A 14,553-nucleotide genomic window follows, 5' to 3' on the forward strand; every position below is an offset into this window, starting at 1 on the left:
TGAAGTTTAAAAATTATCCAAGCCAAAAGATTAATTAAATAATAAAGAAAAAAGGGAAAAAAACACATGGCTCTAAGGCTGTTGTCTGCAACCTTCGTCACTGTTCCCAAACTTCAAATCTCGAAGAAGCGCGACGGCTTTACCGAAGCTAGGGTTTCGTCATCGCCGTCGATTTCTAGTATTTCGCGTAAAACCGGATCGATAAAATGTCAGGCTTTGGGAGAGAGCTCTGTTGATGGAGTCGTTAATCAAGGAATTTACGGTCCATGGACCGTCGATTCCTCCGACGTCCGAGAGGTACTCCATCGTCTTCTTCTTCTGGTTTTGAATTTATGTATTTTTCGTGCTGTTTGTATTTGGAATTGACTTGTTTTGCGAGCAATTACTGGTTAGGTTTTAACCTTGGGAGGTTTTGAGTAATGAATGGATTGATTTCTGAAATTCTAGTTGTTTTGGATGTAAGTTGTGGATAAATTTTGAGGATGATTGTTGTTATAAAGGTGCTATATCCCTTGAAATCTTTCTCTGGTTTGGTTATGCAGAAAATGAACATTCATAGGATGTAATTTTACATCAAATAAGGACCTTTTCCTATAAGCTGTTCAAATTGGACAGCATTGATCTGTTTTATAGTTATGTACTATGAGTTGGAGTTAATAGAATTTTCAATATGATTTGAGCATATTTGTCAAAGATTAAGGCATATACTTAATTTCAAAATGCTTCCTGGGCTTGTTTCCTGCTTAGATCCAGTAGCATGCACTGTAATTTTTTTAACAAAATGAAGACATCTATGTTATGTGCTAATTTGGTGAAACAGATAAGCTAGTCTGACTGGTATGGATAGCATTACTGGAAACGATATATGATCATTATGATAGGATACAATCTTTTATTGTGAAATGATATAATGTTACCATACAGGAACATTGACTATTGTTGATGGTTTTTAAAAATTTATTGACATCATCATATGAGGAAGAGTTAATTTGAACATGATCGCTCTTGTAATGAATACTGGGGACCTGATATTTGAATAATTTGAATGTTGAGCTTGACGATGATGGTGAATGACTACTTTTACTTAATATATTAGTTTTTCCTTTCTCTATGTTTTCCCCTTTTTCCTTTGTAGAATAAGGAATGATGATGAATTTGGAAAGTTGGTGCTTGAAAATAGCATATCAACATATGGCAACATGATGATAGTTTCTTTTTTTGGTAGATTGGTGGAAGACCTCCAGCAACTTGGAATGTTTGATATAATTGTATTTATTAGTAACACTAGTTGGAATTTGAAACAAAAAAGTTCAAAAAGTGTATGTTGCAACTATATGTGTAATATTGATGCATGCATATATTTACCTATTTTAACCCTACTATCCTTCATGAAATTAGTTCTATATATGCTCACATATTTGTTTCCATTTATCTTTCATTATGTAAAAGGAATTTATGATGCATACAAGAAAAATAGTAACACTACAATTTGACAACTATAGGTCCTTTTTTTTTTTTTTTCCATATGTTTGTTTTAAAATGTTATGGATCTGTATATGTTGTGGATCCATATTGAATTTAAACAAACTTTCGGTAACATTTCCAATGTCAAATATTAGAGAACCAAAGGGTATATTAGGAAATTGTTTTCAAAAACAGTTTTCTGTTTTTAAAAAAAAAATAGAAAAACATGTTTGGCCACCAAAATACATAAAATAGTTTTTTGTTTTTACAAACTTATACAAGGTCAAATCTGATAACATATTTAGTTGTTTCACTTGTTTTCTAAAGAGTGTTCTAAAAAATAGACAAATATAAAGAATGATTGAAAATGAAGTATTACAGATAAAAGTTATTTTTAGAAAATATTTGAAAACATAGAAAACAGGTTAAAAATATTTAAAGTTCTCAAACAAACTTTTGTTCTACAACACATCATAGAACAAACAGTTTTCAAAAGAAGTTCTCAAAAACCATTTTTCAAAATTGTTTTTTAAAACACTTCTCAAACAATGTCTAAATTTTCCAACCTGAGCATGCATACAAGCATTATAGAGCGGCTCACAAACTGAATTCTTCTATCTTTGGATTTGCAATATTGTTGTATTTAGAACTTGAGTACTTGGAGTTTGCTGTGAACTATTGTTTCAAGTTATAAGATATCTTATGCGGTGGAAAATATAGATAACCCCATTTTGGAAGTCTGTGAATTTATTAATCAATCCATGTCATTTGATGCCCTTATTATTCATTAATCATGCAATTGATTGGATATTTAAGATAATATGAGAATTAGTTTGAGGTTCGCCAACTTTCGGAAAGTAGGAAGTTCAATTAAAGTGAGAGTGTCAACTAGGTTAACCTTTTTATGATGCTAATACAATTAAACTTTTGTAAGTCCAAGCTGATTAATAACTATTACCTGGGATACGAGAAGTTTGTGTTTTTTTTAAACAATAGAAGACAATTGGACTTTTCCAATCATGGACCTTACTGTATGGCCATTGGTGTCCTAGTGAGTATTTAGACTGGCCTAGTGAGCATTTTGCACACTCACATCAGCCTTATGATTTGCTGGAAAGTTCTTTATCTGGGGACAGCCCCTAAAATAGCTGCCTACAATCAAAATAAGTGTGGGATAGCTGGCTGAGGTTTTTGGTCAAATAATGATTAAAAATGTTATGATTGTATGTGATTTGTGGTCTGGAATTAAAAGGCAAAACCAATTTATGAGAGTTTATGGACATTAACATAAGCTCAAAATGTGTAAAATTAATAATATTATCTTGGATGAACTCAAATGCTTCTACCATGATTTGATTATCTTGTTATGAAATGTGCATATGGCCTCAGATGCAAAAATTTCCCAGAATCTAAGACAGTCAGAGACAGCTATTTGTCTTTAAGTTTGTGTATGTATATCAAAGAATGCGGGGTAAAAGGTCTTAACTTGAGAACAGGTTAAATTCCCATTTTGACATTAAAAAATGAATAAATGCAACTCATTTTTTATGTATCCGAGCAAGTATTGGACCCAGGTGCAGATAGAGCCATTATGGTGTCAAAAACTGTGATGGTGGTTTTTCTCTTCTTTTTTTTTTTCCAGTCTTCTAAGATTTTTTTTATCATGTCCCACATTTCATGGAAATTATCCAGATAGATGCTGTTATACATTTCACAATCATTGAACTCAGATACTGATGTATCATGGTACTTTGCTGTATGTGGCAGGTGATTTTATACAGGTCAGGGCTAGTGACTGCTGCTGCTTCATTTGTAGTTGCTGCTTCAGCTGCTTTTTTGCCTGAGAACTCTTTACCTAGCAATGTAATCAATGAAAATCTTGATTTGCTTTATACACTTGGAGCTGGAGGATTGGGCTTATCTTTATTTTTGATTCACATCTATGTGACTGAGATTAAGCGCACTCTTCAAGCACTATGGGCACTAGGTGTTGTTGGATCTTTAGCAACATACACGAGCCTTGCACAACCAACTGGTGAGAACTTAATACAGTATGTTATTGACAACCCAACAGCTGTGTGGTTCATTGGCCCTCTTTTTGCAGCACTGACTGGACTTGTCTTCAAGGAAGGTAATTCAGTACATATGTTATCTGCTTCCATATAATGGTTTTGGTTATGGACATTTTTTTCAATTCTAATGAATTAGAATGGTGTGAAAGTGCCTCAATCCTTCGGATACTAATCTTCACTGATATTGTTTTGATATTTTTACTCAATATAGTCCTTTTTAAAATGTTAAAAAGTTGGTTTCTACCCTTGGGAATCTTCAGGAAAGTTAAAAGGTTGAGAGAACAAAAAGAGTAAGCAAAAAGTATATGCAAGATCTTTATTTGTTCATATTTCAAAAACCAAATTGATGAGAAGATTCCATGGCGCCCTCTGTTTCTAGCCAAATGTTCCTTGTTTAAAAGTACAGGTATTACCTATAACTGAATTTTTTTATTGTTTTGAAATTATGCACTAACAACTCTAGTACTGTCATAAGTCGTATTTGGGCCTTGTATATCTGATAAAATGTCTTTGGTTAGCACCATTACTAGAACTTTCCATTTCCCACTTGGAAGCAGTAAAGCCATAACTCACCATTTAAAAGTGTAATTTAACAATGCTTATTTGGTCATCTTGTATCTGTCATTGTCCCCGGTTTCATATTTGTTCTATATAAAGCTTATTCTCACTACAAGCTCAATCCTGGTACTTGTATTTTGGGATCAGGCCTTTGCTATGGAAAGCTGGAAGCTGGTATTCTCACCTTCATTATCCCCACTGTTCTTCTTGGGCACCTGGTATTGCAACTTCTTCAAAATGACCCATTCGATTTTTTTATTTATGCAGTTCATGTTAATGCAGTACAAACCTGCCTATCTGTCTGAGTTGGGGATTGCAATTCCTTAGAATGGTCATTGGGTTAAAATATTGACAATTTTGCTGAGCAGCTATAAACACATCTCTGAACCTAATCCATAAAGGAGATGCCATCATTGTTACTTTGTTTTCTTCCACCTATTGCTTTTTGAGGGCAACCTGAAAGGTTTAAAAACTGGCTTCATAAACTATTTATAGAATGATTGTTCTGGCCTTTTTTGTTCCCTTGCTTGGTTGGTATTTAGCTTCTAAACATTTTTACATTGGTTACATCAAAGATATAGGTGTTTGAGAAGCCTCCTAGAACTGCATTTGAACTCACCTGGGAACCAGCAGTGGAAATGGACTTAACTGGTTTTCCTTTTTCATTTTCGGATTATGGTATTTTTTTTTCCAAATCAAGCCACAATCCTAGAGACGTGGTCATTTTGAATGCCATGCCAGTCCTTTTGCTTTTGAAATAGATTATCTCATCAGCAGTCATCATTGTATTTTATTGATCAAAATGCAAATCCAATACGTGATAAGTTTTGTATGAATAGGTATCATACCCATTCCTCCAGGATTGGAACACGGAACCTTGATTTTTGGTTAAACCCTTAAGTTATATTACTATTCGTAGCTCTCAAACTGTCTCATCTGGATCTGACTGCTTCAGTTGAAATATACAGACGGGCATAATGGATAATGGAGTAAAACTTACTCTTCTGGCTTCTTGGATGGCACTCTTCGTGATATTTGCAAGCAGAAAGTTCACTCAGCCTATCAAGGTATAAAATCCCAATCAATGCTGGTAGTCTCTATCTAGTAACCTTCATGGTATTTATCGGACATCACACACTGACATCTCTCCTTTACTTTCAAGGATGACATTGGCGACAAATCTGTATTCATGTTCAATGCCCTTGCGGAAGAGGAAAAGATGGCTTTGATTGAGAAGCTTGAGCAACAAAAATTAAAGAACCTTAAATAGAAATGGACGGGTGCCAACAATGACTTATGCATCAAGACAGGGTTTTGTATCAACTCAAATGAAACAATGATCTCAGGGATCGGTAATGTAAACTAGGATTCTTATCCCACTGGCTCTAATATTCTTACATTATTAGCTTATGAATCTAAGTTTTTTATTTATTTAGGGGTTCATATGATGCAATTCAACCTCTGAGTCTATTTTGTATACTAATGATGTTAATGAAAGAACTAGTTAGACTAGGCAATAGAGCAACCCCATCCAGAAACCAAGCTGACTTCCTGCTTAGGATGTTTCAACCACATAATTTTATATGGTTAAATCCAGGTTGTACTTTATACAAAGTAATATTGCATGGAAAAAGCAATAGCCATATGTAAAATGAAATTGAATGTTGTAAATTTTTGGGATCATGTGGTTATAATGGAGTTTCATGTTACTAATCCTAAAAATTCAAAAAAAAATTATAGGCATTCATAGTAAAACAAATATGTTTTAACTGCCATCTAAAACAGAGTGAAATACTCGTACTGTTTGCTTACTACCCTAATGCTATTGTGGAAAGAAAAAGCTAATAAACATCAAAAAGGCGCATATCAATGAAGTGAAATGTGATATAAGATGCATATCAATTTTATAATATGATTCAAAATATAATCCACTTAATAAAAAATTTAGGATTACAAGCATATAAAAGAAATATTTAATTAAAAAATAATCAAATTATATAAATTTCAAAAATAAAAATGTTTAAGGCAAAAGGATTATTGTTGACAAGACAAGCCTCCTCAACAAGGCACATATCTTAGCCAACGAGATACTATAATAAGGGAGTGTTTGCACATTAAGCCTTCAAGCATGCCTTTTAAAACTATGATAAACATTGAAAGGAAATTTCACTGGCTAGTCAAAAAATGTCCGAGCAGTCTCAAATCCTAGGTTTAGAAGGAACAATTTTAAGGTTGGAAGTTAAGTCAACCCAGAACTTCAAGCCTAATGTACCAAGGAGCATCAGTCATGCCACAAGGATTATAGAACACTATACCAACAAAGATACAACTCAAAAATCATGGAGGCATGAGTGAGTCAATGAAGCAAATTCTACTTTCTTAGAACAACAATGCAACACAGCGTACAATACATTCAAAACATTTGCCCTATAGACATCATCTATATAGCCACCCAATGTTCTTAAGACTCAACAATGGGGCACTAGCTTAACACAAAAGATGAAAAAGTGAAAAAGAAGAGCTGTATAGCTTTGAAGAATATGTTGTTTCATGTAACCCCAAAAATGCCGATTAACCCCCCAAAAAGCCAAAAAAATCACAGCTCATATGACCAAACGAGGAAAAGAAAACAAATTACCAGAGGATGCATCATTCAAAATCATCATCACTCTGAACTTGGATTGTAATTGATGGCAAATCATTTGGAGCAGCAGCTGCCATTTTGGCCTTCATGCTTCTAGTCTTCACCCCATAACCCAGCGTTGATGCGGGGCTGTTGCTCACTCCATTAGGCTTCCTTCTCTTGTAATTTCGCTTTGGTGTGCTGTCAACTGGACTTGTTTGTAGCTCATTATTTTCAGGAGCCCCCCCTTTGACAGCATTAACTTCAGCATCGGCATTCAAAGTATCAGACTTCACTTCAGCATTACCATTCACACTATCTGACTTCCTGGGTAATACTTTCTTTTGCTTGTTACCCTTCTCGGGTTTGGTTTCAACCAAAGGATCAGATACATCCTTTTGGTAAGCATCCTGAATTTCACAACTTTCATCACCAGTTTCCTTATCTGCAGCAACAGCATCAGGCTTCTCATCCATGCCATCAGTCTCTTCAGAATCCTGCTTCTCGTTCATGCCATCAGTCTCTTCAGAATCCTCCTGAATTTCACAACTCTCGCCAATTTCTTTATCACCAGTAATGGCATCAGGCTTTTCATCCATGCCATCGGTTCCTTCACTCGTCTCCTCAGCATCTTCCCCCGACTCCACAGTCCTGCGCTGGAGTGATACTATCACATCCATCAACTCTCTATTAACCTGTTGGATCAGCAAGTGTAAATAAATCATTCAATCCAACATACAATGTCAATTCACAAATATAAAAATGATGCCCATAACCGAAATCCTATAATTCAGCCATAGGAGGTTGGGTGGGCATTGAATAAAGAAGACAGTATGATTCCTTCACATTTGGAAATACAGACCTGTGGATTTTGAAGGAAGTCAGAGATGTCATTGGGGCAAGAAGGGCATTTCATGACATTCTTTTGTGCTCGTAGCGTCCGTCTGCCTTCACACGTCCTCTGTCTCACAAAAGTTTGGCCAGAAAAGGCACCCTCCAGGCAAGACTTACAAAAATTATGGGCACAGGGGGTCGTGAGTGGAAGAACCATTACATTCCGACACATAAGGCATCTGAATTCTGCAGATCGAGCACCCAAAGTTAGGACCCATTTCCTAAATATATCAGCACTTGGCCATTATGGTCGAAGCTGTTGCAATAAAATGATTTTATTGTATAGAACAGCCCAGCTTTCCAGGGTTGGACGGTAAATGACTGAAAGTTTTGGAAAACAATTTTCTGTTCTTTACACCACAATCTTTTAACTTGAAGGACACATTTTAATTTTTTACAACACATTTGAAATGATTTGCAAGTATTATTTTGTGTAAAATATTTTGAGAAACAATCATAAACAAAGAGGATAAGTTGAAAATTTTTATATTATACAAAAAAAAAAATTAGGTGGGGGACAATTATTTTTTCATATTTAAATTCTTGAACAGATTTTTATTCCTAAAAACAATTAAGAATTACTATTAACAACTAATTTCAATAAAGTCTTTTTGCCAATAATTTTAAAAATGGATTAAAAACACTTCCCAATGCTTTAGAATTTTATTTTTTTACAAAAATTAAATATTTATCAAACCTTCTTAAATCATTTTTAATAACAAGGAGAATCACTTGAAATGACCTTCAGAATAACCGGGTAGGTTTTTTTTTTTTTTTTTTTTCAAAAATCACTTTTCGGTAAATAATATATTTCCAAAAATACTATCAAAACATATTTTTTTACTTTATATCCAAACACAAATGACTTTTCACTCCAAAAAGAATTCATAATTTTAAGAACTGATGTCTAAAATGATGTTGCTAAAGTAGGTCTAAAGTGGGTAAAATCGCGGGAAAGATTAAGAAAAAGGATCAGACGAAAACAATACCATTTAGAAGCCTTTCCTTGGCAGACAAAATTTGTTTATGCCGCTGAATTTTCCTGACTACAGTTCCCCCACCATCCCCTTGTTTCCTGCTAGCTGGTGGAGGTTTCTTCCACATCCATCGACCTTCTGTCTCCTGAGAAACCATCATGACCATGTAAGACATCATAAGTTCAAACTCCAACCATGCAGCTCAAGCAAAAATTCTCGGATAAAAGAACAGTAAGGATTGAATCACACTAGCATCATGGATGACGATCATCTCATCTGCTTGGATTAAATTTTCTGGACAATGGCACTAGACAGATTTTTACTATCTTATTTATAGACATCAATATACTATAAAGCTCAAGGGATCAACAGAAAGCTGAGGTTCAGTTCAATAATATTTTTTAAAACAATTTTTTATTGTCCAGAACAGAAAATAATTTTTAATTTATTAAACACGTTTGACAAACTTTTGACATAAAACAGTTTTTCAGAATTTGTTCTAAAATTAGATTGTTTCTATTGAAACAAATTTTAAGTGTTATAACTTGTTTTTTATAGGTGTTAGAGCAACAACTGAAAAGATGGAGAATACTTTGAAAGATTTTGCATTGTAAATCAGTGCATTATCCCGAAGATCAAGGTCAAGAATAATGTTTTTCATATTTGGGTTTCTAAACAAAATTTTATATCTGAAAACAATTAGAATGTTATAAGATAACTGTTTTTGAAATGTGACCAAACACGCCCTAAGCTTTTATAATGTCATACTAGCAACAAAATCAAAAAGAAAAACGGGGAAAAGAGAAAAAATATGCTGTAAAGTCATTAATATTACTAGCTCACATCATAATCCCAAGATGGTGTTCCTTTCCTTTCACTTGTATCGGTTGCATTCTTTAACTCCTTGATAACAGGCAATGGTCTTGGACGGTCTCCATGGTCATCACTGCAGATCGTTTGAAAGGAAAATGAGACAGTCTACAATTGAGAGACAGAGAGAGAGTGAGTGTGCACAAACCTTGTCCATGGGGCAGGATCATTGTCACATCGAACAAAAAGATATCTGCACACTCTAAAACCCTAATTCAATGAAACTTGATCAGATAACAAGTTCAGCAAGAAACCAGTCTAATTATAGATCAAAAATATTTAATTGCTATCCCAAGCAATTATCCTACTTGTATTCCAACTTTTCGCCAACATTTCTCTATTCTGTAGATTCCATCATACCGCACTCCTGTTTCTGGGGCATAAGAAGAACGCTTTTCCTTGTGGGATCTGCCATTTAAATTGAGGCAAGCTTAGAGTGGAAAACAATGTTGAGATAGAAGTTCATTGAACAAACCATCCAGATAGTGATTAAGCCTGAACTACAAAGAATGAACACTAATGCATCCAACTCAACATGCTTGGCAATGATATTCCCCTGGATTATGCATTTGTTATTTCCAAGGTGACAATAGAGGCTTTAGGTAGCTATGGTACCAACTGGGACAGTAGTAATAGCATAATACGTGATATTTAAAACTTAAAACGATAATAATGATGGTCTAGCTGGCCAAATCTTTTGGGAACCTATTGCATCAGGGTAGATCAAGAGTAAGAGCTATTGAATTGTTCTTAACATTTCATAAACAAATAACAATTTTTAACTCGTGTGTATGTCTGTCTACATATGTATGTATTCATTTATAGGGTATGAGCTATATTTGCACATAGGATTCAGAGTTTTGGAGACATGGCTCACCTCACAACTCGAACAGGATACCCCTTGAGGCAACTTACTTTCAGTGCTTCATTTGACTTCTCAAACTTCTGATCAAATGACTGTTCTTTGTTTGTGCGTTTATTCCCACTAAGGTCTCTCCCACCACTGTCAGCAACCAATTTTGAATAAGTAAAAGTGCCCAATGCAAGATGTAAGACAAGAATACAGCGATTCGCAAACCTACACAGATCATTTTGGGACTTTTGACAGGAAATATGTCAAGACAACTACATTGCATCAAAAGAATACAAAACCATGATAAATGCAGAAAAATATTGTTGGCTAAGAATTAAACCCATGACAGTGCATCTCATACTCTATAGATTGATTGAAAAATGACATGAAAACTGGGAGTACCTACCACAATTTGATATCATATGATGAATCACATGAAAGCAATTTTTTTTAACAAGAAACAGGTTTAGCACCAAGAAATCCCATGCATCTAATGAGAATAGAGGACAAATCTATTCAGAACATACCTTCCAGTATAGAGGAACCACTCACCGTGATCCTCATCATCTTCGTAGCCTCCAGAGAGTGCCACTGACTGGGCACCAACTTCTGACTGCCCAGCAATCCCTGCAACATGGGGAAGGTGGGCTCCCCATTGCCTGCACTCCAGCCTGTCCTCCCAGCTTTCACCAACCAGCACACCTTGATTTCTTTCCGGATCATTCTCTGCAAGAATTGGTCCAAAATGATCGGGAGGGACAGTGACAAAGATCTTTCCACTACAAGCATTAGCCTTCCCAGCCTTCTTTGCCCGCTCAGTGGTGTACGCCTTGTCAGGTCGGTTCTGGTTGTGGACAAAATGGTAAACCTTTGATGTGCCCACTGAGGTCACAGATTTTGACATCTTGGCCATTCTTATGGCAACAACAAGGGCAGAATTAATACGGGGTTGGCTTGCAACCTTGCGTGGGATTTCATTGCGGCAATTTGCACATGTGCGCTTTCCTTGCCCAATCCATTTCTCAAAGCATTTAAGGCAAAAGTTGTGACCACATGGTGTCTGAGAAAAACAAAATAGAAGCCAATTAAAAATGATATTCTAGCTATAATCTCCCCATATTGAACTTCTCAAGATCAATGCTTTGCTTGGGAATAGCATGTTCCATGAACAGGTTAAAATCATCAATATAATTTTTGGAAGTATAGTAAAAGCTATCACCATAAAATCCCAAACATGGGCATCTAAGATATCATTAGTTGTTGCAGAAAAGAAGATACTACAAAAAGAATAATTCTGAACTGAACACTAAACTAGAATAATTTATTTTGTTGGCTCTCATCACTCCCAAAGTCATGTGAACTCCATGACAAAAACCAGCAAACACCCATTATGGTACAGGATAGAAAACTCACCATAGAATTTTTTGATAGGTAGAAAACCCACTATAGAATTCAATTTGGATTTTAGCTCCATCAATGCTACCCTCTTAAGAACGTTAAATATAATCACTCCAAAAAATTCATAGAACTTTATGGTGTAGTGGAGCCCCACAAACCCCAGTGTTTCTAACAAAGCAAATACAAATTAAAATATCTACTGTTTTACGTTAGGAACAACAAAACTCTCTTCAAGTCCTTACTTGTATAAATCATGGGTATAAACTAAGAAGGGATACATCCAATATTTCTATATAAGCCCAGAAATTATCCATCATACCTCCTCAGCCAATTTCAAAGCAAGTGTCTTGAGATTTAAGCCATCTGAACATAGCATGCCAAAAAAGTGGGGACGGAGATGGAGTTCATTGTTTGAGAAAGAGAGTGCCCACATGAACTAATACATTAGCCCCCGGCCCACAACATGCTCTTAATTGGATGTCATTTTGTATACGATTCTTTTCCCAATGGAGTAGGACTGATTTAGCATGATATGGAAATAAAGCCACAACAGAATCTGAAATTAATCTTTTTCAAGAACATGGTGGATTAAAATTAAAAAACAAACACCTAAGTGAGAAAATGAATCTGGTAACAATTAAGCGTAAATAAAGAAATTATTTACAGATACATATTTTCACTCCAAGCAATCTGAAGAGAGGCCAATAAAGGACAGAGTAATAGATCCTTCTCAGAAGAAACATTGCCACATGGTCAGATGATCACCTTATCCTAACATGGCATCACTGAAAGTGAGTTGAGTACACCAAAAATCAGCTGAAACAAAATAGTTTCAACCAATTGATTCCACTTACCTATGAGCTAATTCCCAAATTTCCATATCAGGAATTTTGTAAAGCTACATGATTGAAATAAAACAGCTCAAGTCATTTATTCAAGCCAACTTTTAAAGCATATGATACCAAAATGATGTTGGGCCGTGCCAAAACAGACAATATAACAAAGCACTTTGACAGTATACAATTTGTTGATACCATTAACAGTTGAGATTTTTTTTTCTTTTTTATAAGTATTAATCTAAAGAAAAATATTTTCTAAACAATTTCATTTTCAGTGAATGAAATGAGAAGGGCAGTGACTAGCTGGAATATGAAATGCCAAAAAAAAAAAAAAAAATCAACAAATGATAGAAAAAGACCGTCAATTAAGTCTGTGTGGAAAATGAAGTTGTTTGGCTTTGAAGTCACCCAAAATGGGCAATGATTCACACAATGTGGCCACAAGTATTATCAAACACTGTTCCATTTTTCAATTCTCTACTGCCCTGAAAACGACAGCATTTTCCACCCACTACCCTTGCCAAAAAACAAAAAAAAAATCCTAAGCATTGAATCGTTTTCCATCTTTTCCTCCTTTTAGGAAAAAACTCGGTGGCATGGAAAATTTTAAAGGAATCCATCGAACATCAATATCTAATATTATCTGCAGCGGAGATTCAAGACCAATGTGAAATTAACGATGCTGAGCGTTGCTAGAATACAAACGATATGATGACAAAATACCTTCCCTGACTTCAGTTGATGAAATAAAGAATTATTTTCTTTTTCCCAGAAAAAGAAACTAACAACTGAACTCCGCAATGTGGTAAACCAAGATCTTCATTACTCGGAAACAAAAGTGGGTTGACATCGTGTAAACATGTATTTAAAATAGGCTTAGTAAAGTGGAAATTCTTTAATCTCACGCCCTAAATAGTTCAAAAATTTTAGCAAACTTTTGATCTCCGTGGTTTCCGTGAATTTTCTCAGCATCCAAACAGAAAAACCAGACAAATAGCAGTATTAAAACACTCACAGTAACATCAAATCCCCATTTCAACTTTAAAATCAGAGCTTCTAAAAACAATAAAACACGGAGACACCTACCGTTACCGGTCTCTCCAGAAGCTGCATACAAACGGAACAGTTCAAACTCCCGTCGAGAATATCGAGAACATCCCTCCCACCATTCTTCCTCTTATTCGGGCTCCCCTCCTCCGGCGACCCCGATCGCACAGTTCCGCTCAACAGCTCCTGCCTCCTCTTCGCCTTCTCCTGCTCGGTCAACGACCCATCCGACTCGATCGCCCGAATCGCTGCAATCAAGTCACCGGATCCCTCCGATCCTCCAGCCGCAACCGCTGTCTCAGACACCTCCGGCGGATCCCGCTCACCGACCGCCGGAGAGCAGTCAGGACACTCCCACTGGAGAGCATCAGCAACCTGCCACTGGAGAGCATCCGCTAGGGTTTCGGGACGGACCGAGAGGCACGTGACGTGCCAGGGCGTGGCACATGTTTTGCACGTGATAGACTCGTCGTCGGAGGGCTTCCTCCGACAGATCATGCAGACTCCGTCGCCGTCACACGGGAGGTCGCTACCGTGCGCCATGAGAACGAAGGACGAATGAGAATGCGAAGCAGCAGCTGCAGCAGCAGCAGCAGTGAGTGTTATTATATCAAATCAATGAGGGCTGTTGGGGATTGTTTGGAACGCGATTTTTAAGATTATACCACGGGCGGGTTTTTGAAATGGGAATTCGAGGTATGATTTTGAATTTTCCCTCTTCTTCTATCTACCTATAAATGGGAAAATGTTTCCCGATAATTCCGGGTTCGGGTTGGGACCCGCAAAAAAAAATTCCCTTATTTCAATACGATTAGACCACCACAAGGAAACAAAAAGCTTCAAGGGTGCTGTTTGTTTCCACTTCCCCGTAAAATTGTAGGTAAAATGTTTTCACTTTCTCTCTCTTATTTTTTTATATTATAAAACAGAGACAACGTGTAGAAACTGAAATGCGTAT

General features: G+C 36.0%; 2 protein-coding genes across 3 annotated transcripts; one reads left to right on the forward strand and one right to left on the reverse strand.

Moving 5' to 3' along the window:
• LOC100245345 (uncharacterized) lies at window positions 1-5,525 on the forward strand. Its single transcript, XM_002270949.4, has 5 exons — window positions 1-297; window positions 3,232-3,595; window positions 4,242-4,312; window positions 5,063-5,161; window positions 5,257-5,525. The coding sequence occupies exons 1-5, from the start codon at window positions 67-69 to the stop codon at window positions 5,362-5,364; spliced, it is 873 nt and encodes a 290-aa protein (XP_002270985.1). The 5' UTR covers window positions 1-66; the 3' UTR covers window positions 5,365-5,525.
• Window positions 5,526-6,446: 921 nt separating this feature from the next.
• On the reverse strand, window positions 6,447-14,298 carry LOC100267660 (E3 ubiquitin-protein ligase ORTHRUS 2). Of its 2 annotated transcripts, none has more exons than XM_002267866.4 (9): window positions 13,635-14,298; window positions 10,839-11,371; window positions 10,336-10,461; window positions 9,767-9,866; window positions 9,607-9,668; window positions 9,432-9,534; window positions 8,601-8,733; window positions 7,580-7,797; window positions 6,447-7,412 (listed from the first exon to the last, which is right to left on the reverse strand). In XM_002267866.4, exons 1-9 carry the CDS (start codon window positions 14,136-14,138, stop codon window positions 6,744-6,746), a joined length of 2,448 nt encoding a protein of 815 aa, XP_002267902.1. In that variant the 5' UTR covers window positions 14,139-14,298; the 3' UTR covers window positions 6,447-6,743. The 2 variants fall into 2 exon arrangements, with proteins under 2 accessions (XP_002267902.1, XP_019078128.1); XM_019222583.2 differs by lacking the exon at window positions 13,635-14,298 and adding an exon at window positions 12,029-12,220.
• Window positions 14,299-14,553: the final 255 nt, after the last annotated feature.

This window comes from Vitis vinifera, chromosome 1, assembly GCF_030704535.1.
Source record: "Vitis vinifera cultivar Pinot Noir 40024 chromosome 1, ASM3070453v1".
Lineage (NCBI taxonomy): Eukaryota > Viridiplantae > Streptophyta > Magnoliopsida > Vitales > Vitaceae > Vitis > Vitis vinifera.